Source organism: Pseudochaenichthys georgianus, chromosome 7 (genome assembly GCF_902827115.2).
Source record: "Pseudochaenichthys georgianus chromosome 7, fPseGeo1.2, whole genome shotgun sequence".
In the NCBI taxonomy this organism is placed as follows: Eukaryota; Metazoa; Chordata; class Actinopteri; order Perciformes; family Channichthyidae; genus Pseudochaenichthys; species Pseudochaenichthys georgianus.
In genome coordinates, this window is record NC_047509.1 from 19,382,340 (window position 1) to 19,409,911 (window position 27,572).

Below are 27,572 nucleotides of genomic sequence, written 5' to 3' on the forward strand. Positions count from 1 at the left end.
CAAAACAATAGTCTGTTTCCCCTCTTATATTTAAACTAAGATTTACCTAACAATCCAAATGTCATGTATTAAATGGACTCTCTCTCTCCCTTTCTTTGTTTCTCCTCTCTCTCTCTTTCTCTCTGCAGGCATATTGGGCAGCAGCAACACGATCCATTGCAACAGCAATGTTTCATAAAGGAAAAGCAAACAACGTTTGTAACAGTAGGTTATAAGACTTTAAAGGCTTCCAGAACGAGGCTTGCCAATGAGTGTGTTTTACAACATTGACACGCAGAGACTGTTTAGCTTCAGCAGGGGACACAGACGCATGAAATTACTTTACGACACTAAAAATATTTGGTTTCTGCACAGACAATAATAAAACACAGAGGGAGCTTTGAAAAAACAAACGCTTTCAACTTCAAATGCACACAAAAATGTACTACTGCCACACACACACACACACACACACACACACACACACACACACACACACACACACACACACACACACACACACACACACACACACACACACACACACACACACACACACACACACACACACACACACACACACACACACACACACACACACACACACACACACACACAAAGGAACACAAAAACAGAAATGAAAATGGGTTTAATCTTTATCTGTGTTATTTTCCATATGCCTATAGCGAAAAACATCTGACATTTTTAATAACATTTCTTTCAGTCAAAAATAAATCAACGAACTGCAGTGATTTGATCACAATCTAATTTGGTGTACTAGTATGCTGTTCAATGATATCACCTTGTCTCTGTCCACTAATGTTAAATTGTGTGTCGTTATTGCTGGTGGTTTGGATGATAATGAAGATGATATTTGTGATGCTTTTATGCAATGCATGGGTGAATAAAATCATAATGTCGTCAGTGGTTATGTCACAGCATCTAATAACACATCGCTGCATATCGTTATATCAGAACAAAACCATAGAGCAGACCAATCTCTCATACTTCGAGGTGACAACAACAAATCAGACACAGGAACCCTCCTCGGTGGCAGCATTGTAACAGCTGGGTCAGCTGACATCCGCAGTGAAACGCCGCCGAAAACCAGCAGCCATAAACAACAAGCTTCAACATCCGCCCACTTCCACATGCCACGCTTCTGATCGCTAGGGGGCACTGCCGGGATCTGTGTTTCAGTGGGTGCATATGTGTGTCTGCGTGCATGTGCGTGCGTAAAAAAGCATGTTATATCCAGGCCCTTGGCACAGACTAAATATAACAAGTAACAACAACTATGGGAACCAGATCTAATAAGAGCAATGGACTGCAATTTGTCACTGCCTGGTCAGCAGGGCCTGTGAGTGATGACAAAGTGTACTATCATTAGGCAATTCATCACCACACATTGGCACGGCATCTCTTAAATGCCTCGCTAATGTAGGCTTAAGCGGCCAGTACACACATGCAGGTGCTTCCACATCAGCCAGTAAAGTACAATGCAAATTGCCGTGGGCATCAGCAGCCTCCCATGCTACAGGTCAGGTCACAACTACACAGAATAGACATCTCACTCACTCTTCTGCATCATTCATCATTTCAACCCGGCCAACACCGGTGGATTGCCAAACACAACATGAAAACATTAAGAAAGAGTGATAGAGATATGTGTAATCTTACCCCAGATAGGCTCGCCGTAGTTTGTGGCTTCGCTGTGGTCCAACAGAGCAGCTGAGGGGTCACGATGGCGAGAGAAATATCAACAGAGTGCACATCTCCCGCGTACTGTCTTCACACCCTGGCGATAAGGAGCCCTTGGAGGCAGGCTGTCTGTTTGCCGAGAAAAGTCTTTTCTAGCATGGCTCCTTTTTTCCTTCCAAGTCGCGGCTTTATTGCCTCCGGGGGGGATAAACGCAGCGGCTGGAGAGGCGGTGACTGTCCCGAAGATCCCTCTGTCAGGAAGTCGGAGAACGGATGAATATCACACGAATCAGCGCCAAAATGTCTGTGCAGTGATTATATATGAGAATAAAGAAAAAAATACGTTTCTACGCCCCAGCTTAGTCTGCTGCTGATACAAGGGAAGGACCAGAGAATAGACAACAGCATAAAGTTCATGTTCATAGAGCGTGGGCCACGTGGCTCGCTGCAGCCAATCGCAGAAAGGATTCAGTCGTAAACTTTTATTACTCAGCTGTAAATTTCTCCCTTTAACAACCAGGAATGTTTGCACCCATCTCTTCCCCTTTCTTTTTGTCGATTGCACAAAACTAAAAATGGCCACACGCTAGCACGATGCTGAGATTTCCCATAAATCACATATCAGACGTGCGTCAAAAAAATATGACAGTTCCCCTGGTGGACAAGCAGTATGCCATAGTGTACCTATCCAAAGGGAAATGGGAAATAAAGTGTGTGAGAAACAATCAGAGGGAGGGAAGACTGGAAAAGAGAGAGAGAGAGAGAGAGAGAGAGAGAGAGAGAGAGAGGGAGAGAGAGAGAGAGAGAGAGAGAGAGAGAGAGAGAGAGGAGAGAGAGAGAGAGAGAGAGGAGAGAGAGAGAGAGAGAGAGAGAGCGAGAGAGAGAGAGAGAGAGGAGCATGAGACCTGGAGATGTCTGATTAAACTTCAATTAGCTAAACACTTTCCTATGAGGGCCTCTGTGTATACCTGACTGACTCTTAGGATGGATATGTCAGAAAGCAGATATCATGTTACCCTCTTCACATCAAACATGAACTACATGCCCGAGCTGCGTGAGGAAATGAAGAGTATATGTCAATGTGTGTGGCTGCAGGGTATTATCATTTTAAACTTGAAAAGCAAGAAATGTAGAGATTGTAAACCTGCAGAGAGAAACACACACACACACACACACACACACACACACACACACCACACACACACACACACACACACACACACACACACACACACACACACACACACACACACCACACACACACACACACACACACACACACACACACACACACACACACCACACACACACACACACCACACACACACACACACACACACACACACACACACACACACACACACACACACACACACACACACACTGTGTGGTTCGAATTTACAACAGGATCAAAGAGTTACACCCACCGACAAGGACAAAATACGTACATTTGTACATTTTAGAAACAAGGACAACATAAGGTGGCCACAGGGTTTACAGGCAAATGTCTTCACCTTCAACAAATATATTGCAATGAAATACGTTTATTCGAAAATAGAAAAGAAGGAAGATTCCAGATGAAAAGAACAATAGAGGAGAAATAATTTAATTTAAGCGCAGTTGTTGTCTTATAAATCCACTAGAGCAGGAACTTTAGTTTTAAAAAGAAAAATGAAATGATGACATTTAGTCTGCGTAACTCATAAAATAAATGTCCTACATCCTAATATTAAAAAATATATGAGTTACCTACTCTGTATCTTGTCCTTGCAGGCCGTGATCTCCACACTGAGCCTCGGCACACACAGACAAAAGATGCAGAGCCATCCAAGCCGAGCCTTTACACCGCCAATAAAGTTTACAGCAGGTACACTAAAGTTTATTGGTTATGTCAGCCCTGTGGTAAAAGTACACACATACACACAATGGTGCAGAATAGCTGTTACTTGGGGGACAAATCCGGAATTTTCTAAAGACTACACGCACCTAAATAGAGCTATAAACACCCGGTAAAAATGCTGCGTTTTGACGCAACATTGTTTCATTCAGAAAAACACAAGACACAATTGAAGGGAAAAGCCCTTTTCAGCTTGGACTTAAATCTAGAAAAAAATTATGAAATTAAAAGCAGCTTGCTGGCAATCTGCCTTTTATTACAGAGACAAAATGCAATCGAAAAGACTGTTGGTAACACGGGGTTTTCGTTGCGATATTGTTTGTTAGACTACACTTCAAAACTCACCCAGATTAAATGTTTTACCTTCTATATTTATCTAGATGTTCGTTTTGATTAAAAATAATTACATATTAAACTATTAAGAATCAATTGTTTATTGAAGAAAATGCATGGCTTTGTTCATATTTGTCCTGTGTCTAAACAATATGATTCCGTTTTGGTCTTACTTTTTCAATTCTCCTAATATACATTTATTTATAAAAAAAAATGAAACTTTGTAAAACATGTTAAGAACCCAATAAATAAATAATTGAATAATGTTTCAATGTATTTGTATTAAGTATTTGCTTTCCCAATGTCTCAGGCTACAGTTTATTCAGCTATTCTCTAACTGAGCGGATACAAAGCAGACAGGCTATATGCACCAGGAGTGTTAAATAATTTAGCTTCATGAAACTGAAACCACCACAAGAGACGTCCATAATCAAGAGGAAAAACTAATATTACATTAAAGTAAAACAAATATATATTTTATAAGCCTTCGAAATAAAAAAATAGAGCTCGTCTTTCAGTTAAAAGTGGGTAAAATGGTGTTGCAAACATGGAGGAAAGGTCCAATTACTATTGCAAAATAATAATTACATTTATGTGTAGAACAATAATAAAGCTAGTAGCCTATTGTATCTGGTCAATTCGTATAAGAAGACTTTAGGTCACCTACATTTCTGCACCGTCTGTGCTTCAATGATATTGGGATTTTATGTTGACTCCTCATTTCCTCCGTTAATCCTAAAGCGTCATAATAAACGCAGCAGCAGCTGGGCAGGAGTGGAGGAAACACAAGGTGTTACCTGCACTTGGCCTCTTATTTCCGCTTTGATTTTAACGCTCCGATGCTTTCCGGAGGTTTGTCTGGACACCATGGATTCACACAACACATTGCATGGTACAGATAAAGCCTCCCTTATGCTTTGAAATTATTTAGTCTCATCATTAATATCACGCCAGATGTTTGTTCATCTCATCTCAAACAGCCATTATTCATCCCAAGATTCATTAAGAAAAGCTTCGTGTTCTCCCTGAAGAGAGGACGTTTCTTATTAAGAGGATGAATCAAACACGACTGGCTTTGGAGAGTATGCATGCTGTGAACCGACGGGATTCGCAAACTTTCCTTAAAAGGTAAAAGGATACGTTTGCAAACGCACGTCTGCCGTGTTATTTTTATCGAATAAGTTCTAAAGTTTAAATTAGGCAATCTTTAGCTTCCTCTTCCCTCCTGTCGCCGAGAGTAAATGTTTTGAGCACATATGTGCTAAATATCAAGTGATCATCAAAGCATCAACATGGTTGCACGTTAAGCCACCTCCTCGTTGAGTTGTTGGGATTGTCTGCATCAAAAGACTTCTGGATATGAAAACTATGGCGCATATTTGCCTCTACAGCCTTCCAAAGAGCATACTTCGAGAGAAAAGCAAAGAAGAGGCAAAAGAATGACATGTAAACTGCATATTAGATTGTACTCTTTGTAAATGTATGTGTGTGCACTGTATACATGTTAACATGTGTGTGGGGGGGAAAGATCATGACAGTAAACGAGGCTGTAATATCAATAAAAAACAGAAATGGTAGTGAGCCATCTTGTTTATTTGTGATTTTACATCAACAATGGTGGGGACACACAATTCTGTCTTTCACAAGAGAAACACCAGGAAACGAGCATATTGTTAACATCAATATATAACAAGACGTACATAAAGATTATATTCAGTGCAAAACAACTACGCTATGTCACCAGCACATTAAAATAAAAAAAAATCCCTTACTTTAAAATCATTGTAATTGTAGCAGGTTTTATCTTACACAGTTCATGTGCGTTATAGGCAGTTTTAGTTGTTGGGGAAATAGCTTGCAATCAAGTCAGAGCAATGCCACAAGTGAGGAATATAAATTCAGCAAAGGCAAGGCTCTGAGTTTAGGTAGTGCCGTATACAATCTCAAAATTGTTTGCTTGGCTTTGAGCTAATTGTCTTTCCCAAGACTCACAAATTGTCTTCAACAAGTGTAATATTGTATATTGGGTAAATGCTACATACATAACTTAATAATATAATGTTGATATAGAACACTTTTAAAATTAAAAACCATATGAAATCTCTATATTTAGAAATCTCTATTGCAATTCCCCCAGGTTTAGGTAGCATCAAAGGATTTCAAACGATTGCAATTCCCTGGTAAATCCTAGAAAAAGATGTCTGAGGAGCTAATGGCAATATTTGTCTAGCCATTCACATGAAAACGAGTAAAACAGTAACAGTAACAATTATAATAATAAAACTTGTGGTTTCTACACAGGACGTTAGCCGATGCAACTGCTGCGATGATGTTTGAACACTTAATATTAAGTTATAGGCCTACATTTCGCTTACATTTTCGGAAAGGCTACTCTGAAATGACGTCCATGTTCTTTTAAATGTAAGCTATAATCTATTTACAACAAAGGTCGGCGTTGGTCATGTTTTGATATTAATTATCTTAATTGGCTATGCTTTTGACGCAGTTATTCCAAGCAACTTGTAAAAAATAGCGAAGCCATTTTCCATCTTACATGCGATTTAATTTACCCTTTTTTTTGCAAGGGCGACTGTTCTATCAAATAAAGTATGCTAAAGCTTTGAACCTTTAGAAGCTTCTACAGAAAAATCGAAATGCAACTAATTTTAGAATAATCGCGAGAAGGGATAATTGTGTCTATTTATGACAGCAATATTAAGAGGGATTCCTGTTGCCTCTTGACAAAATGAAAGGGGTGGTCATAAAGTGGACGCTCTCTGCCTCCTTGTGACTCTTCGTCTGTTTATGGGACCTCTCTTTTTTTCTCTTTTTCAGCCATATAACCATAAAAAGGATCATAAAATCACTCCTTGGTCTCTTCTTTCTCTTCCGCTTCTTTCTCTTCTGCCTCTTCCACTTCACCGTCCTCGTTGCCCTCTTCTTCCGCCTCAGCCTCAGCCTCGGCTTCAGCTTCAGCTTCAGTTTCAGCTTCTCCTCTCTGACCCGGAAACTTGTCTTTGTTGTTCTCTTTTTTCCACTTCATCCTCCTGTTCTGAAACCAAATCTTCACCTGCCGTTCGGTGAGGCTCAGGGCGTGGGACACCTCGATCCTTCTCTTGCGAGTCAGGTAAGGGTTGAAGAGAAACTCCTTCTCCAGTTCAAGAGTTTGGTAACGACTGTAGGTTTGCCTTCCATTCCGTCTTCCTGGGGCTTGAATAAAATAAAGCCAAAAGGTTAGCTGGGCTGACCACGGTCCCCCATAAAAAATATATTCAGATGACTTGTAATTAATTCTCCATTTGCTTCCCCTCAGCATAAATTCTAGTCGTTCAGCTTTCACATTCACTCAGCGGGGGAAGTCCTTATTCAAAGTGTAAGATTGCACTACTACTACTACTACTCAACAAATATAAGTCATATTGTACAAAATGTGTGTAAATATCTCAAATTAATGTTATGTTTATACCATTTACAGATCTATCTGCAGGAGCTGTGATTTTCACTTCACTAAGGGGTTTGTGTTTAAGTGATTAAGCTACTGTGTTTATGTAAAATGGCTATCAATTATTAATTCATATACCTGTAAGTTTGGGTCAAAGTGTCCTTAATTGCCATCTGTTTGTTGATGCTAATACAAACAAAATCAATATATTGTATTTTAAATAAGTAGTCAAACTACATGTAGGGGCACATAAGAGTATAATTTTCCTCACAAGGGCCTATACAAGCCTGGTTGAGATTTTAAGTCTCACACACAGTGACACACAGAGGGAGGACACGAGAAGAGGGGGGGAAAGTATGCGAAAAGAGGCAGATTAAGCTGCCCTGTAACAACAGATGGGAGCAGGCTGATGATAAATATATCTGTGAGCAGATACAAACGAAGCTTACACCTGTGTGGAGTTAATGTAGCCTATAGCCTGAACATGTGATCCATGAATGGAGGAGGTAATATCTACAAAGCCCTCATGATTATGGCTAATGTCCGGGGCACATTGGGCCTGTGGGTCAAATTACCCCCAAACCCCTAAAACCCGGATTCTGTTTAATCGTGGCATGTTGTGTTTCAGCTAACCCTCCTGTCACTCTGCATGCTGGTGTGTGTGGCAACACCATATGTTAAACTATGACTTATTTATCCTTCCCCTAGTGCGTTTACAGTTTGTGAAATATCTTATGTCAACGATAATTGACTTCAAAGAGCCTGTGTTATGAGCTGTGATCAGCAATTCAGTGTTTAAAGGCACTTTTGAAAGCAAAAATTCAGCCCTGTATGGACATGTGCTGCAGAGTAACAGCAGCCTGCAGTACAGGTTGTATATGCCCCATCATGTTCCCTGACTTATTTCGTTTTATAGTTAAGAGATACACTGACTGTATACTTAAGCATATTTAGAACACGTGCACACATACTTACAGACACACACACTGACGCTCACACACAAACGCGCCCGCGAACACACAGTAACACAGAAAGAATAGGAAATAATTGTATGATTCTGACCGTGGGGTCTCATCCAAGGAAACATAAGAGTGGGAGAGGTGTTTTGATTTAAGTGGCCTTGTCCTTCTCCGGGGTTAGAGCTGCTCGACGATTTACAGTCTGGGTATTGCGCTAGGCTTGCGTCTTGCTGGGTACCATAAAGCGTTTGCCTCGGAAGGGCTTCATATCCATAAAATTTCGTTGCGTCTCCATGGCAAGCCAAAGCGCACGGGTTCTGCTGGTATCCGGGGTTGGAGATCCCGGTGGTCCCGTGGTGGAAAAAGTCCTGCACATGATGGGACGGGTGCTGAAAGCCCGGTGCGGCTGCTCCGGGTCCGTAAACCAGCGTGTGGCTGCGGGCAACGCTTTGTGGAAACCTGCAGTCGTAGTAAGTTGGCTCCAGTGACTCGCCGCCTTTGTACTTAGAAAAAAGAGGGTTAACAAAATAGGAGCTCATGTTTAGTTAGCATCAAGCAGACGGGCTCTCTCGCAGTAGAATATCTCCTTTAGGATGATGGCAGCCTTTTGTTTAGGGTCCCAACTCGCACAGCGCGCACAGGCAGACAAACCGGAACTAGGAGAAACGCTGCCCCTTTGGACAATCTACGGCAGCTCACTCTCTCTGAGCCGTTCCTCTCATCGGATTTCGCTCGCAGTCGTGAGTGTTTTTTTCAGGTTTGCAGGCTCAAACCCGGCTCATGGCATGTGCTTTAGATGTGTGTTAGCTTGGGTTAAAGCTTGCTTGCTCAAAGCGGCACAGTCACAGCCGCTGCTCTTTTCTTTCTTTTTCCTTTTTTTAGCTTCCCACCGAACCACCCCCACCACAAGCGCCCCCCACCCTCCTCCACCCCCACCCCCACCCCTTCATCTTCATACGACCGGTCAGACGTGGGCCCTACGTATATCCACCTTGAGAGGAGCTGCACTAATCATAAGCAACAACCCAATAGGCTTTAAATATGATCAATGATATGTTTATCACAAAAAATGCTTTGTTGTAAGATGATCAATGGAGTTATGGAGTGGTTAAAATATGAAGAGACACATGGTAGAACATTTCACAGTCTGACTTGAGCTAGTTGTCTTTGCATGGAGGTTATGAGGTGTTTAAAGCAAGGAAGGTCCCCTCTTTAAAAACGGATAAAGCTTTTATGAGTTGCTGTTTGTCATGTCAGGCCCAATGATGTTTTACACTAATTTCCAGAAACTAGTTTAGATGTTATGGGCACTAGGGGGTCAACATAGCATTTCATGTTATTGAAACCCAAAATGTTGCATTAAACACTACACATATAAAGCAAGATGCCATTCTAGCCATCACACAATAGTAAATAATGTATGAGAATAAAACAAACACATCCTTCTCGTGTAATCGAGTAAAGGCTATAGGGCGACACACTTGCACCATGCGCTGTAAAACACCGACACACGCAAATATAAACACGACCTGTGAATACTAGGTGCCACTTACTGACCCCGTAAAAACCGACGAGGATACGCAGTAAATCTCCCACGTGGAGGAGTTCATAAAATTTTACATCGGATGTTTAGCTACAATGAGCACCCGCACAATTCCCAGCTCAATAGTTGTATGGGCTCTCTCTCCAAATATGCCAGTGCGGTTTTTGTGGGGTTACTGACGTTTTATACACATCATCGTAAAATATGAAGGCGCACTGGGTGAATTTATAGACCTTTCACACTCTATAAATATGCAGATTGCCAATCATTGTTGCATACTTCTTGGGGACCTTGAGCTACACACGTCACAACCAACACATATTAGGATATACAAAATAAGGAGTTAGATGTTTTTTTGTGTTTAACAAACAATGCAGAAGACACTTGAATTGTTGTTATTATTTTTGGTATTATGATATTTATTATTGTACATATTCGTATTATTAAGTATTATTATGGTAACATGTCAGTGTATTATGTAATTGTTGTATTTCATATTGCTGTTTATGCTGTTGTGACTTCTCTCAGTTTTGATTCTTTGGTATTGATGTAACTGATGCAATTTTCATTAAAGTCTTTATGTATTTAAAAAAAAAATTCTGGCTTTTCATTGAATATGTTATGATGTTATTATGTCAATGATGTATTTATTTTTTCCCCACTAATATCATTTTAATGAATTTCATGACCATTACATCCTTTGTTATTTATCCAAATAAAATACAAAATTGAAAAACAAATAAAGACACAGGATACAAACGCATAATGCCAAATTACTAATAATACTACTAAATGCAGATATTATTGACTTTTGTCAAAACTAAAACATGTCGGAGAAAATTGTTGCTATTTTAATGGGAACGAAATTCTTACAAGAAAAACTACATTTTTACATCTCCAGTAACTTATGAATTCAAGGACATTAAAGACGTTTCAAAGTCTAAAAAATGGTGCACAATAAAAATGTAGCTCACAAGACAAAGGAAAATAAATAAATGAGAAATAAGTAGAAAATAAAAATCATGTTTATGCAAAACCTCTGTGCGCAAAACAACAACCAGCTAGCTGTATTTGGAGTACTGCTTTGTGGCATATTACACATAATGCGGTGAGGGACCATATCTGTCATTTTGTCATCGATAGGTTACTCTTCATTTTTCAGCCAAGCCACAGAGCTGTAAAGAAGCCCTTCAACACACAGATCCTGCTCAAAACATGGACCAACAGCGTCATCTAGTGTTCATATGTGGGCCTAAACCTGAATGAATCCACCAATCAGAAACTACTGCGATGTGGACCTAAAGGGTCTCCCCATTTATCCAAACCTTGTATATATCACGTTGTTTTCCTTAAATATGGTAGAGTTAAAGAAGCAGTTAACCCGATCTGTAACCAAGTGCCTTCAGTCTGTTTTACAGCAGTATTGAATTCGTTGTTTTGCTTTTTTTGTTTTTTGTTCGTATCATGGCTGCTCTTCTATAAGAGAGATAGCAGTGCTCTGAAGCACTCATATTTATGCACAATAACTATCGACGTTTCCTCATCTAATTGTAGGCTAATAGACCACTCATGTGATGAAGTGCGGGGGGGGGGGTTGAGGCAGGCCCATCAGGCAAAAGTCCCCTGAACGGTACGCATGACTCTCCTTTGAAGGAGTCCACCACCAACGTCCATTAAAACCATAAAGTAATTTAGCCCAGACGTCTAGCCAGTTAGTCGAGTTTGCTTTGTTCGTTTGCATTTGAGACAAACAGCCGAGCTCCAACAGGGGCTGTAAAACTGGCATTTTTGTCCGAGCAGAGCGGAAATGCACTGGATTAGGCTTTGAAATTACAGCATCCTGTCCGTATTGTTTGCCACCACAAAAAGGCAATTTAGGCCTATCCCAGGAAACAAATGGGAGACTTGGGAAATTGTCTCTCACTTCGACACTCAAATGTTCAAATTTAGACCCAGATTTTGAGACCGCCATGTAGTCGAAAGGATACAACTATAAGTCTAACAATATTTTCTAGAAGGTTATTTATGAAGAAATATACTTATTATATACCAACGCGTTCTCTGAAATGGGACTAACGCACAAACAGCTTTAAACACAAAGGCATATATGGCATGGAGCAATAAAACAAATCGCACATGCCTGATGCAATTGTGTTATTCTCTTTGGCTAACAGAAGGTGTTGTGTACGATTGAAGTAAACTAGTGGCTGCAGATTAATTGTGTCTGAAAAAACGTACACAAAACAGCAGAAATGAACTTTTAACTCGTTTTCCCATTAAAAGACCAGACACGACTATTTGTGCCTTTATTTCGAAGTGGGTGCACTTTTACCTAAACATATGTTCAACTTTAAATGTACGTGGCTGGGGATTAAATAAGGATAATTAAGACCCAGTTTAAAGCTAACTTAAGACAGTGTAGCCTTTTTAAAGCCTCGCTGACAACATATGTTAGACCTCGCCATTATTTTCGGTGGCAGATCTCTTATAGGCCTTAGCTGTATTTGGAGTAATGATCGTCGGGAAAAACATGTTAGACGAATAATTGCGATGGCATACTTATTTAGCATACTCTCTGTTTGCAATATATCGCTTAACCAATTAGTGATTTGGTAATTAGATTTTCTGCAGTTTTTTAATCAGGAAAACATTTAAACTGATATTGAATGAGATTCAGTTTGTTCTTAAAAAGGCCCAACCAATATGCGTTTCATGATGATATCATTAAGTCGAAATGAACACAGCATACAACAACTTCGTGATTAAGTTTATATTTTCAGAGGTCTGTATCTACACTCTATAGTTAAACTCGTTAGCTACAATAAAAAAAGAGATGCACAAATACAACAACTATCACAAAATACAAGACAAACAAGTCCGGTCGCAGATGCTCTGTGTCTGTACAAAATACTACACTTGCACAACAAAGTACAAAGGAAATAAACATGAAAGAAAACATTTACATCATAAATTATGGATTTGTGAAATTCAAAAGAATTCAAGTATTCTCTTTCTTCAGACAGTTGTAACGTGTCTAAACTGCACTAATTTCTCTTACAAAAAACACAAAGGTATTTCGAAGTGAAAGCAAAATGTAATTATCTCTTCAGAAGTTTTTCTTTTCTTTTTTCTTATACGGTGGACATGTAAATGTGCACTGGAAAATAACATAATCAGCATCAAATAGTTTCGAAGATTAAGGTTAATAAAACAATCCAACTAAGTGATAAATATGAAGAGATTGGGAAGGTTGATTTGGTAAATCTGTGCTGTCCATGTGACTAGTGGTTATTATTGTTGTGTTGTGACTGCAGTCCACATTATTGTTCTTTTCTGTCGTTCCTTTCTTTGTTCATTTTCTTCATCTTCATTCGCCGGTTCTGAAACCAGATTTTGACCTGCCTTTCGGTCAGATTCAGGACCCTAGCGACCTCAAAACGGCGGTCTCTAGTAAGGTACATATTGAACAAAAACTCCTTTTCCAGTTCGAGAGTCTGGTACTTTGTGTAGGGACATCGCTTCTTCCTCGTGGAGCGTGCGTGTATCCAATTTGCCACAGGGTTATCTGCAATTAAAACCATAATATAATATTAATAATAACAAAGACAGAACAACAACGTGGGACATTTAAAAACACGTAAGCAATGACTAATGAACACCACATTATGCTGAGCATTTGAAAAATGTGCCTCTGCATTTACAGCATTCATGTGGGCTAATTCCAATGTGCAATCATTAAAAACCATGTCAAATCAAACATAGCTTTGATGTTTACCATTGTAGCTTAGCTGATAGTAAACATTTTAAGGAAGTATTCTAGCTTCAGACTATCCAACCTTACACTGATTTGCTTCCTTGTCCCCTTGACTTGTGAGTAACACCGTCGTAAAATACTCAATGCGCTTATTCACTTTATTGGCCCATAAAATGGCCCGTGGTTCAAGCCTTTACAGGTCCGTGGTGAAAGTCCTCCAATATGTCCCTACATTCCTCAAGTTGGCTGGAAGAGTCATGTGAATTAGTTTTGGACCCATAAGAATATGCAACTATATGTAGTCGAGCATGTTATTATCATTATTATGTGGGGGAATAATGCACATCATTACTGGGGATAAAATAGAGCCGAACAGTGTCTTTCACTTAGAAGACGGGCCTTTAATATAAGGACTGAAAGTCATCTTGTAGGGCTGCATGTGCCTTGTGTAATGGCACTGGGTCAAAAATATGGTCGTAAAGCTGCATCATAAAGCATTTACTGATGAATATTATTTCATATGTCAGTGTATGTCGCTCGCTTAAAGAGAGCACCTTGTATGTTTTTAACATCATGCAATAGCCTTCCAAATTCAACGTTTTCCTGTAGGTTTGAGTCCATGTTTACAACCCCGTCTGGTTTTATAGCCCCAATATTAGCCTAGTAGCGTTTGTCTTTTATAGTTCCTAAAGCTTTCCCACTATCAGAGGTTACTCTGGGCTGAGATGAAAAGGGGGGATGAAACAGATTATAATGTTACTTTATGCATGCCGTTAAAATGCTTCACGTCAAAAGTAGATTGACAGATTTTCAAACCAAAACTCCCACCCGGTTGTAAAAGACTGTATGGAGCTTGAACTTACTCGGATCTAGCTCCGGCTTCTCTTCTTTATGTTTCCCTGAAGCCATGAGCTCCGACTCGGGAGAAGGGATACTCTGCAGCGCCTTGTCTCGCATGTCAGTGGATGAGCAGTACAGATAATCCGTGTAGGTACGTCCGCTGGAGCCGAGACACTCCGCGGCTCTGTGCTCCTGAAAGGCGTCGGGCTTCAGCCCAAAGTGCCTGCTGTTCCCCGGATAGGCATGGAAAGGCACGGCGCCTGATATCGGCTCCAGCCATGACCGCATATACCTCGAGTCTGTGCTTAAGTGAGGCTGGTGACTGTATGGATGGTAAACCACTGAGGACTGGGAGTGTACAGGGGTCCATGAGGTGGAGAAGACGGGAGGCTTGGGTGCGAAGCTGCAGGAAGGATAGTCGGCACACTCCGGTACTAGGGACGTCGTGCGAGAGCTGGCTGGGTGAGAACCGGGAGCCGAAAACCGAGCTGCAGCAAGGACATCCTCGTTTTCATGGTTGATCAAGGAGTCCACATAATAATTACTTATGGGACCCGTGGTCGACATGTCGAAGCTTCCCCGACTCTTTTACATGCATCCGATTATTATATGGAGTGTATGTGTACTTTTTTATCTAGCCATAGAACAATCAAGGCAGGTAATTATTTCTCAACGCTTGTCTGGCTGCGATTGGCTGCCTCACCGACACGTGATTATATTTACCCCCACAAAAAATTGTACAGTGGATCAATGCGCACTTATCCTCGGATCCAATGCACATAAATCGGATTAAAGAATGTGCTCTTTTGCTCTCTCTCGGACGTATTAGAGGTAACTTTAACAACCATGCTTCTTTATAAGGAAATGTACCTCTGTAGAGCTAATAGTGGACCTTTATCTAGTCGCAGCACAGACCTGCGCACATTACGTCTAAACCCGAGCAAGGCACTATTTGATGGTGTAATCAATCTCTGTCTGGTGAAATCCGTAGCCCCGTGTTATTCCAATGGATAGTATTACAACATTAAAGTGTTTATTGAATCGTTTGCGCCTTTTATCTTTATCAAAGCAGCACATTTGATACAGTGAAGGGTTTATAACTTCCGGTGGAATGCTGTGTACTTCTTAATAGAGAGAGAAGGCTTCACAGTAGCTACATATAGACTCGACAGACGGGAGTGGTAATCATAATACGGGATGCAGGATAAACCAACAATTAAGTTTGCTCCGTTTTAACGAGGACGCAACAGACCAACCATGTTCTAAATGGGATCTGCGGAGATAGGAGAGGAGGGGATTTGGATTCCTGACAAGCAGCCCACTACAGCGGGTTATATTCGGCTAGTGACCGTCCATGTTTTTATGCCTATCAATAAATTTTAACGAGGATCATTTGATTGTTCATAAACGTGTCGTTAAGGTTGCATCCGAGTTCCTCGCTTAACATAAAACCACCACCACGTTATGCATGTGAAACGATTCTTATGAAACAGAGGCCGAAGACAGGAAACAGAAGACTGCAGAGAGCAGAGGAGGTAAAAAGGTTCGTTAAAGGGCTAACTATGAATGCTTTCATAACAGGGATAATGTTACTGTTGTATCTAGTGGCAGGAATGTACTGTTTTCCCCTGCGATATAGTGTAGCTTGTCAGTCAGTCTGTGACACATCCAACATTACAACATGCAACATTGGGATGCAGCGGCAAGGCAACAAAAGATCAATATAATTGATACTAATGTCACAGGTAATACAAATCAGACTAATTGTGGTTTAATGCACATTTGAATTAAGGATGAGGTCCAAAACAAAATAGTTGATGCATTACAAATACAAAAAGATGCACAAATCATATTTTTGTGACGTGGTGACTTTGGTGCAGAGTGAATTTGCACATTTTAAGAAACTGTGATGCTGACGTTCTTGCGGATCTTATCTGGTTTATGTGTGTTTTAGGCCATTTGTTTTTGTGATGTAGCCTATAGATGTGCGTAATTGCCACTAGAGTACCATTAATTGCCATTAGATGTGTTTTTGGATTAGTAGTAGTACAAAAACGGAATTGAATGATTGTAAACTTTAAGACGATGGAGCTAAATATGAATGTGAGACCTCCAAAAGTGAAATCAGTAGCTGCCTAACAAACTACAATTCGCTACGTTCACATTATCTGAAACAGAGTGCACTTTCCATAAATAAGAAATGACAGTTAAGTCAGGGACCTAATTTCAAAAATAAACCCTAATTTACGAGTGATAATTACTTGCTCTGTAAAATAAAAACTGTAAAGTCAGGATTTGAAAACAAATCTCCCCTTTGTCATCGCCAAGCTACAAGGGTCACATGACATTACAATTTAGTGCAGACTAAATTGAACTTCAGTTAAAATTCATACTTACACATGGAAATGATCATAATACTTAATATTTCGACTCCATTATGCTTAATGTTATCAGTATAGGCGTTAGGATGTGCGATGTTTGTCATGGCTGCTGAGTTCAGATTCAACCATGAAATGTAAAAGGCCAGACGCCAGACCTTAACCCGGTTAACACCAAACGGCGTCCTGGTGAGCGTTGATGAATGCGCAAGTCTGCGGCTAGTCTAACATTTCCCCAAATGTTCAAAGAAAAACAGCCGTTGTATAAGCAAATCTTACAATAGATTTTTAAAGAGTCAATTTATTCTGCAGCTGCCATAAAAAAAGAACACAAATGTGCATGGTGGCCATTTATTACTATAACATATGGTCATATAAAAACGTTATATAGCTCGTATCTATGTCCAAAGTAATCCACTTAATAATCCTTTGTGTGACTCTGGTGTGTGTGTGTGTGTGTGTGTGTGTGTGTGTGTGTGTGTGTGTGTGTGTGTGTGTGTGTGTGTGTGTGTGTGTGTGTGTGTGTGTGTGTGTGTGTGTGTGTGTGTGTGTGTGTGTGTGTGTGTGTGTGTGTGTGTGTGTGTGTGTGTGTGTGTGTGTGAGAGAGAGAGAGAGAGATCTATAACAAGTGAGAATGTTTGTTTCGTACAATGTCTTACTACTCTTTTATCCATATGTGATATGTGTTGTGCTACAATAAAAAAATGCATAGTTAAATATTCCTTTGTTGTTGGTTCTTATCTCTGATAGGTCTGCCTTTTACTGTTATTCTCCGTAAATACAAGTGAACTTGCAACATTTCTTCGGCAGTAAAATCTTAAAGGGCATGTTTTTTGCATCGCTACATTTGTGTATTTAATATCTAAGTATCTAACTTCTTCTTTAACATTTCCCCGACACACCAGCCTTATTTGGCAAACAAAAGCACTGTTCAGACAATTTTGTTTTAAACATTTATAATCCAGTATCAGTTATGTATGAAAATAAATAATGTAAATTGAGAAATAAAGCAACAGTGCTCGTTTAGAATAAGACAAACCATACAAAGTTGGGATGATTTGCATTTAGATGAGGTGTTTGATCGTCTATAGTCAATGCAAGTCCATTTCTAACATAAATTACCAAATCACAAATGTGCCTATAGGCTTTTTTAATCTGAAAAAGTATATGTAGCACTTTGTGTTTTCATATTCACGTATGGCTTCTGGTTTTAATGTACGGGATCAGGGATGAGCTGGATTTGATCAAATGCAAATTCATTCATATGCTTATAACCAACTAATCAATTGATGCCGATAACAATGCTTGCAACTGGCTCTCATATTACTCAGCGATACCATTCGGGTTTTCTCTTGATATACACACATACACACATTTTAATATAGACAACTCTTCTTGTGCAATATAACGTAAAATATATTAATATAGGCTACTTATCGCATGATCACAGCTTTACTGAGGTTGACATTGTTTTTTCTGTTTAAATTTAAATTAAGTTATGTAAAGCTTTTTAACTATATACATATGGTCGACGCTAACGGGCAAACACATTTAAAGTAAGACTAAGTCTGTTTGCATGAGCGCCGCCGCAGTGCAGTGATGTTTGAATTTGGATGTATTGGCAAAAAGTAGTGTTTTAGGACATATGCCGTTAGATCTACATATTAAATATAATTTCGGTTTAATTGCTTACTTCACCTACATCGGTTTATAGGGTGAACATGCAAACAAATATAATTGTTGAAAATAGCAGCTTCAATTGAGATGATTCATCTGAAAATAGATGAAACAACAAGTCCCATTCCTCAGACCGGCCCAGTAGCATATGCATATTCAAATGTGAGATTATCACATGCTTCAGATTTCTCTTTGTAGGCCTACTATTATAATCATAAAACAGATAAAGAAACAGCTCGACATGCTGTTAAAGACCAACACACCTGTTAAGGTAATCCATCTTCATTGTCATGGGAGTCTGAGCATTGTTTGTTTTCACCTCCGTCCTCACAACACGTTTGTGTGATTGCTGGTTACATAAACAACAAACAAAGAATTGAAGCTCTTAGTTCGTTGCAACATGACTTCAGACACGTGCGGTCATATTTGCTAGCTTGACGACATGCAGGGCGGAGGCGTATTATTTAGCTACTGTCAATAATGAAGATATTAAGTGTAATTTCCTCCGAGAAATAGTCACAGCATTTGCCCATTAAAGCACACAAGAAACAAATAGTCTCTTAAAACAAGCTCACGGTGCAATTTAACCAAATAAATAAATACAAATGTGTGCAGCATTTGGATCATATTATACGCGCTGAAACTCTACATATAAAAAATTCAAAGTCGATATGAAAAGTTATTTATAAAGACCCATGTGCTCAGCAGAACCTTGTAATCCAAACTGAAGCATCAATGTCCTCGATAACCGCTGCATTTAACAGTTTCATCATAACACTGCTCCTAGTTTATTTATTGAGATTGTCCTAAAAGCAAACCCCCTCTTCAACACATGTGCTGAGAAATAATGCTGATCAATAGGCCTGAAGATATCCTCATGGTGATGACTGCCGCACATTTTGCATGTTGGTCCTACAGTTTTTCTTAATTAAAGAGGCGAAGTAAGTCATACCGGCAAGTGATAATAATCCATTGATTTAGAATTTTAAAAAATGGCTAAGTATTGTTTCTGCTGCACAGCTGATCGCCAGTTTCAACTAACAATAACTTCCTCATATATCCTAAAATAAAGCTAATAATAATAATAATAATGTCAAAATAGAGAGAGAAAAAAAGTAAAGCGGTAAGAATAATTGGCTCATGTCTGATCAGTGACAGTAACACATCTTCAGCTGTCCGGAGGAAGTGGCTGACTAAAGCCTTTAGTTCCTGTGCGCCACTACAACGTGAAAATGGCTTTATGTGTATATGGTTTTAGGGTGAATCTGCGCAGCTCTCGGGGCTGTTTCCAGCGCTGTAAAGTCTTTGTCAGTGATGCATTCCAAGGGAGACCCTCATTCACTGAGCTGAATGAAAGTGACTTTGGATTCCAGACTGTCTCTTCCAGTTGCACTACCGGGGAGGGGGGGCTGAGAAAACAAGGGGAAATTGTGACCAGGATAAATACTGGACTGCCTTAGGAAAAATGCTGACTGCGACATACAAACAGACCTTTTACGTTGTCTTCCTTTTAAAATAAACTCATCACTTTCTGAGGACTTTTATTTCACATAATGGCCGATATTAATCCACTCCTGGTTAGTACATCAATTATCTTAATAATAAAATGGAAATATGAGGCGAGGCTTAAATAAAGTTAGGCCTATACTTGTATTGGTTGGTGGCTCACTGACCTGCTATCGATAACAATATATTATTTTCCGTTAATCAATTAAGTTAGTGCTATTGGACTACAATATCATATATCAGTGATGCTATTCTAATCAAAAGAAGATAGAAGTATTATTATCTATACACTCCGCCAAAATCTTAAAACTGTTGTTTCTTTATTGATAAGAATTAGGGTAATATAATATATTTAACTAAATACAAAATAAACGCAGCATCAGCCCGAAAAAGGTTCGTGCAAAAGCAATATAAAAAGAGAAAGTTTAAATGCAAACATTAAACAAGATAAAGGACACCTAAAGCATGACACGTCGACTTAAACTGCTTGATGTGCAAAAATAATGTTTGCAGGAATTTTCCTGAAGAGAAATCCAATAGGCCTCAATTATCAAAATGTGACTTCTAATTGGACGATTCTTGCGAGTGCAAGTGTTGTTATGTGTGTTGACATTTGTGAGAAAAAAATACTTTCAAAGTAAAAATTATTTTAAAATAATAAAGTATCACATATGTTTTAATTGTACACCACCTCCCACTGCAACAAAGTGAAACATTGAATTGCACGACATTTTGGAATAAAATATTTAAAGCAGCAGAGTAGCAATAACAGGAACAAGACATATGCTCAAACACATAAAATGATGGAAATGTGAATACGCATCCATTTCCTGTTGTGGAGTCTAATTAATTTGTCAGATAATTGAAAGAGTCAAATATGTGGCATCTATCTACTGGTATCAACCCATCTCTCTATTCAGATCATCATAAAGCAGCTGAAACCACTAAACCACAGCAGACAGCCAGTGATGACAGATGCAATACAACGTAGTCTAAAACTTTACCCCATGTTGTTTACAACCTATTCTCCTTCTGAGAGCCTCGGAAGGGTTTACAGCCCGCCACAAAATAACAGCAAAGAAAGAAAGCGTCTCTGTCCAAGGTATTGCAGCTCAGTTCATTTACAATGCTATTTGCGGGGACCTGGGTGAGGGGGTAATTCAGCGGAAATTGTGCCCTTGATGAAGACGAACTGACGTAATCAAGGCAGTTTCTTGTTGCCGAGCCAGGAAGCCAACCCCAACAACATGAAACTACCTAAACCACGCTTCAGCTTCGCGCAGAGGGGTTTAAAATCCATGGAAAGGACAATATGCAAAATCCAAGAGAGGATTAACACTATTCAGCACAAAGAGAAAGGCGAGTAAAAACATAACATGACACAATAAAACATAACACGATCCACACGCGCTATATCATATTTTCTAATAACAATTTGTATAGCTCGGCATGCCTTTACTCGTTTGCTCATAAAAACAGCATCAGTTTTAAAGTGTTTTTGTTCTAAACACATAACTAGCAGCACACCACAGCAAGTAATGCAGTTACAAAATATTTGAAAATACAATGTTTTTGTATACCCAGAAACATAAAGCAAAAATATGAATCAACCAGCATTGTAAAAGCAGAATAGAGGAGAGGAGAGGAGAAATAAAACGGAGATCAGCAGCGCTGATTGATCAACAACTTATAAACTATCGACATGTGCAGGCGTGCACCATGCGTGCCACAAGAGCTGTCAAGCAAGCTCCCCGTGACAGATGTGGCATACTTTCCAAAACAGGAAACAACAATATTACATCAAATGTGAGTCCTACCTTCACTCGCTTCCTGCAGACGCTTTCCCGGTGTGTTTAGTTATCCACGTGTTTGCCGTGATGCCTGTTGTTATTGTTCCTGTAGCCGTCGCGGTCCCTTTTATCCACCATCTTTCTTATCTCCTGCTCCCATGAAGATCCATTATCCTGGGTGGAGGCGGCTGCTTCTTCCAGCCCAGCGCCCCGGCTGGATCCTGCACATTGCAGTCTCTGCTGTGTGAATTAGCCTTCCTCCACACACCTTTAAACGCATCTTTACTGCTGCAGCACATTATATTTGCAGATCATAAAATCCACCCCCAACGCTTTCCAGGGCGAACCTGACATTAGAATTTTATGACCTTGACTTACTGTGGTCACCTGGATAATATTTAAATCAACGTTATGGTCTCTCTCTTCTATTAAAACTGCCATGATCTACCTTTTCTCATCCGCAGTGTCTCTCCCTCCCTCTCATTTGCACCACTATGCCAGGGGAAGGACAAAGTTGGTAATACCTTTCCATTTCCCCCTCCTTTTATTGTTTTTGAATGGTTTGTGAGCTTCATATCGTCTTGTGCATGCACATTACATTGCACGGCATATGCCAGAGCAACAGACGCCTACGAAGAAGCGGCACAAGTGGCTTAACATTCAGTATAGCTCAGCGAAATAAAACTGCTTAAATGCCAAGAGTTATTTATAGACTGATTGGGATTGCCTCCTCCTTTCGTTTGCTTCATGTTATATTATAATTATCATCGGAAGGTAATTGCACCTCATCGTTCCAACGCTGTTGCAAGTGTTCACTCTGCAGCGAGTTCAAATGAAGGTATACGCTGTGGATATGTGAATGTGTGTTCGGTGTATGTTTAGCGTGTAAGTGTGCATATACATTAGATAGATAGCCTATGATACTGAATGCATAAGATTACACATGCATGTCTGTATATACCTGTCATGTAAATGCATATGTGTGGGTAGTGTATGTGTGTGAGTGTATGTGTGGTTTAAATGTCCTCAGGAATAGTTATAAACTGCATTGTGCCCCCTTTCTCGGCTCTCCCTGCTAAGCTTCTTCAGCTTCATGCGTCTGTTTTGGAACCAGATCTTGACCTGTCTGTCGGTCAGGTTGATACTCCGGCTGATCTCCAGGCGGCGCTCCCGAGACAGATACATGTTGAACAAGAACTCCTTCTCCAGCTCCAGCGTCTGGTGCTTTGTGTAGGGGCAGCGCTTCTTCCTTCCACTTTTGGCTTTTAACCAGCTTCCCGGTGTCTTTCCCGCGGATAAATCATCTACCGGAGCAAAAGAAAAGAAAACGATGAACAAATGTGGCCAAATCCGGAGAGTAATTTTGTGTCGAAATCATGCAGCCTCCATGAGTACGCTAGATGCTATGTCCACGCCCATATCTCACATGCCCATTCACTAACGTTGATCTGGATCAAAATAGTTTAGAAGACCAAACTAACCGGTGTGGACCCTCCGACACTCTCCGTTGAACAAATGAACAACGTCGAACATCCCAGCTTTTGCTTCAACTCCTACTGCTTTCAAATTGCCTTTGTGTGATGTACAGCTATAATTAGATCAAATCAAGCTAGGGTGTGTAAGCACTTCTTTTGTCTGTGTTGGACCTCAGACTCCCATAAAATGTTATTACCTTTGCACGCCGGAGTCAATTTTTTTTTTGGAGGTTCATCCCAAACAAAACAAAGTCTCTGTAGCATAATATCAGATTGAGCAAAACAGTTATGTCGGTATTAGCAGGTAATTTTTTGATTAGGTTGCAGGCTCAAGGGAATAACGCCCCTTTTGCGTACACAGACAAGCAGAGGCGTACACACAGAAACAGAAATACACACACACAATGCAAGTTGCAGTAATAATAATTATACTAATGTGTAAACTCAGTGTGTGGCCCAAACATAATCATTAACAAACATTTAATTCGGTAATATAACACACACACACACACACACACACACACACACACACACACACACACACACACACACACACACACACAAAAGCACGCGCACACACAAGCACGCGCGCGCGCACACACACACACACACACACACACACACACACACACACACACACACACACACACACACACACATCCTATTGCATGTATGTATTTTTCGCAAATTACACATGAAATTGGAACTCATTTTTAAAAAGAGTTAAAGAAAGGTAGCTGAAGGGTGAACTTATTTCTGTAGTAGCTTTAGCATAGATTACTAGCATCCATTATAAGGGCAGTCTAATGGCAACAATTATTCTAACGGTTAAATGTGTGAGTGTGTGGTGTGTGTGGGTTTTAATTATTATCAACCAATCGTTGCAGTTTACTAAAAAAAACTATTTAAAAAAGTTATTAAAGTTATTATTGCTAAAGTACATATTCGTAATTTTTTCAAATGGAAGAAGACAAATGTGCCCGAATCTTATTGAGCCGCTGTTAGCATGAAGGAAATGATCATAAAAGAAAATGTCTCCGTGGACAATTATGTTTTAAAAACGGGACTGATTTATCGTTAATTATCCGTACAGCGAATTACAAATGTATTTCTGATGAATAAAATAAGGGAGAATTGTTCTCTGCGGTGTTAAAAAAAACAAGGTAATTTTTACAAAGATTTTTTCTCTGATGGAGTTAAGCTGTATAGTTTTACGTTGGCTAAATACCACAATTTTGATGGGTAAAATTGGCAATGTTAAAATGGTTAAGTTTCACAATGTAATTGGCCAATGTAACAGAAACAAAGAATGTGATAACGTGTGTGCGTGCGTGTGAGCGTGTTTATTTCGATGATAACTGCGCATCTCACATTCTCAAATTAAAGGAAAGGTGTTAAATGCCACGGGAACCATAACCCCTGCCAAGCAGGCCTGTCAAATTCCCATACAGCCAATATGACTGCTTTTAAACACAAGTCTGCATGGTCATGACACAACACAGCATGCACAGCACTGATACAATTAATGCACGTGTGAAATTTGTTTTTGCCCGTTTTGTATGTGTGTGAGAGTGTACGTAAGGTAGGAGGAAGAGGAGGGGGTAAAGTCGTCTACCTTTTAATTCCCCGTCCGAGTTATCTGAGCAGCTGTCACTCTTGGTCTTCTCTTCCTTCCTGCTCTGACTCTCATCTGTGTTTAAAACCTCTCTCGCTGTATCCTGCGCCGATTTACTGCAATTTAGTGTCGATTCTGAGTCAACAGATGTCGCCAAGTGGGTAAGAGAGAAGCCGGAGAACTGCTGTTCGTCCTGCTGCGGCCTCTCTCCGTTGAACACCTGGAAACAGCCGCTGGACGAGGCGGTTTGCTCAGGCCGGGAGCTATTGTCTCCGAGCCGGATGTAAGTGGCCGAGTCTGTTGTCTCTTTGGCCTTATTGCTGTCATCCTGATAGAGGCAACAACACGCCTCCTCTTTGACGTTGCCCGCTGGAAACAAGCAGGGTTGTAAACACTGGGCAACAGGTTGTTCGTCCCTACTGGTTTTTGAGCCTGGGGTCCATGTGGCCAGCTGTGTTGACAGGTAGGACGCATCCTGGAAGCCGCTGAGCGACACACCGCCCAGAGGAACCTCGTCTCTTTTGGGGAGTGAAGATGGTCCAACCTTCCCAATGTTTCTCATCACTGAATATCCGTACTCTGCAGCTGTGTGGATGTACATCCCGGGGTTGCTGGAGTAACCCTCACCTCTGAAGGAAGATGATCCTCCCATTAAGGAATCCATCAGGAAGTTACCGGGAGCTATGTTATTCGGACATGACATTTTTGCATTTGGCAAGACGGTATCGTTAAGTGTTCCACTGAGTCTGAACTACGGGATTTCTCCTGGAGAATAAGGACAGTAGGATGCTGACATCTTTTGGAGGGGGGTGCAAAAATATCAGTAACATAATTATGGATGCTGGGAGACATGTCATGTGAATTCTAGGCCAATAGCGTCGTGGAAGTGGCCTTGATGCTCCAGACTGACGTGACGTCAGCTCGGTCAAGTTGGGGAAGCTGGAGGGTTTTTAATGGAGCAAGAGCGCCACCCAGCGACCACACGCTGGCCAAGACAGCAGGCCAACACCAGGGGAACAAAGGGCGACTGCTGCAGTAGGATTTTTCTAAGGCATTTCCTACGTGGCTTTTGCTAACAAAAATATATTCGGTTTAAGTTAAGAACTTATTTTGATTTGAAAGAAAACGTGTCTTTTCTTCACTGCGCTAGCGACGTGGAGAAGCCATCGAGGAGTATTCATTTGAGAGTGCATTTCGTGTCTGTTTTTGTATGTTTTGGTCGATTTGCTCTGTTGTTGACGCCGATTTAGAAAGGTAAGTTGTACGCAGGAATACCAGAAATGCGAAGTACTTTATGAATTTTTAATTGAAAAAAGTCGTTGCAGACTAGGTTTAACCCTTGACATTGTGGAGTAGCTTCTAAATAAAAAAGGTTCGCTTTTGCCTAACCAGTTAAAATAGGATTATATTATCTTTTGAAATGTGTTACTGTCCTCCTTTTTAATATTTACAACAATTGATTTTATGAATTATTACGAAAACCGTTTACTTCGGTCAGGTGTTTTCTTTTGACTTTCGGATTATTTATATTTTTTTCATATGACTTTACTACTCCGACAGAATTACACCATATAATTCGTTAACAAGCAAACATATTAGATCTTGGTAGATCAATTAGTTAACTGGGTCACTGGGCTGGGCTTACTCAAGAAGCCGCAAACGGTTGTTAAACTGCTTTTCTTCTTGAAATGAGCAACACAATATTAACTAGACTGTGGAATCTGTGCGCCAGTGGATGAAGGGCCTATAAGGATATTTGTTATTGTGGTGTAAAAGGAAAACCATACAGATATACGTCAAGAGTAATGCTTCCCTTTTTTTTTTTTACAGTTCACACAAAATATTTTACAGGCTTATAAATAATTCATTGCATACTTGAGCTATTGTTATATACAATTATGTATTGTTTTCAGGATGTTTTCTCGGTATGTGCTTTCATTTTGGTAAAGATATGAAATGGTGTTTACTGTTTATTTTTGTTATTTTTTTCAATTAGGTTTGTACCAGAAGAGCTGGTATGTCGATTAAGTGCGGCTCTCATTTAAATGAATGCGTATTCATGCACTGAGACTTTATTTAAACACGCCCTGTGGATTAGTATCTATTGTACTTCTCCTTAAAACTATTTAGACGTTGCCAACATTACCGTTTGAGTTGTTCTGAATGTGTCCTGTTCAGTTGAATGTTTTTTTAAATAGTTGTCAGTAGCAAAAGGTTAACAAATGTGCTGTGCTGCAGTCAGTGGACGATATTTAAGAGGTAGACAGTTGCGAAATGTGAATACGACGAAATGAGAAAACTATACACTTATCTCGAATACACGTATATTGAAACACCTAAACTAAAACTCACGAAAATACAATAACGTGTGTGTAATATTTAATTAATTTGGACAAACATTAAAGGTTTTATTGAATATACCATGGAAGTGTGAATTGTTAATCTTCTTCTCTCAATGTTGCAGGTTAAAACTATGAAGTACGTGTCTAACCTCCATTATTTTTCTCACCCACACTGTTGTGTTGGCTGTCTTTGTTTCGTGATACAAATCTCTACCGCACAAATACAACAATGAATGATGATATAGAAGCGGACACTGTTGGATTATGTTTCGTATTTGACATAAAAACGACATTTTATAAAACTAATCTCATATCTTGTAGATATTATCTAAAATGTTCCA

The 27,572-nt window shown here is 39.9% G+C and overlaps 3 protein-coding genes across 3 annotated transcripts; all 3 read right to left on the reverse strand.

The window, feature by feature from the left end:
- Positions 1–5,495: 5,495 nt before the first annotated feature.
- On the reverse strand, positions 5,496–9,046 carry hoxc8a (homeobox C8a). The gene is made up of 2 exons (XM_034087040.1): positions 8,415–9,046; positions 5,496–7,120 (listed from the first exon to the last, which is right to left on the reverse strand). Exons 1-2 carry the CDS (start codon positions 8,848–8,850, stop codon positions 6,774–6,776), a joined length of 783 nt encoding a protein of 260 aa, XP_033942931.1. The 5' UTR covers positions 8,851–9,046; the 3' UTR covers positions 5,496–6,773.
- Positions 9,047–12,618: 3,572 nt separating this feature from the next.
- Positions 12,619–15,023, reverse strand: hoxc9a (homeobox C9a). Its single transcript, XM_034087047.2, has 2 exons — positions 14,472–15,023; positions 12,619–13,419 (listed from the first exon to the last, which is right to left on the reverse strand). The coding sequence occupies exons 1-2, from the start codon at positions 15,013–15,015 to the stop codon at positions 13,175–13,177; spliced, it is 789 nt and encodes a 262-aa protein (XP_033942938.1). The 5' UTR covers positions 15,016–15,023; the 3' UTR covers positions 12,619–13,174.
- Positions 15,024–22,825: 7,802 nt separating this feature from the next.
- hoxc10a (homeobox C10a) lies at positions 22,826–26,675 on the reverse strand. The gene is made up of 2 exons (XM_034087031.1): positions 24,920–26,675; positions 22,826–23,103 (listed from the first exon to the last, which is right to left on the reverse strand). Exons 1-2 carry the CDS (start codon positions 25,590–25,592, stop codon positions 22,826–22,828), a joined length of 951 nt encoding a protein of 316 aa, XP_033942922.1. The 5' UTR covers positions 25,593–26,675.
- Between the last annotated feature and the right edge of the window lie 897 nt (positions 26,676–27,572).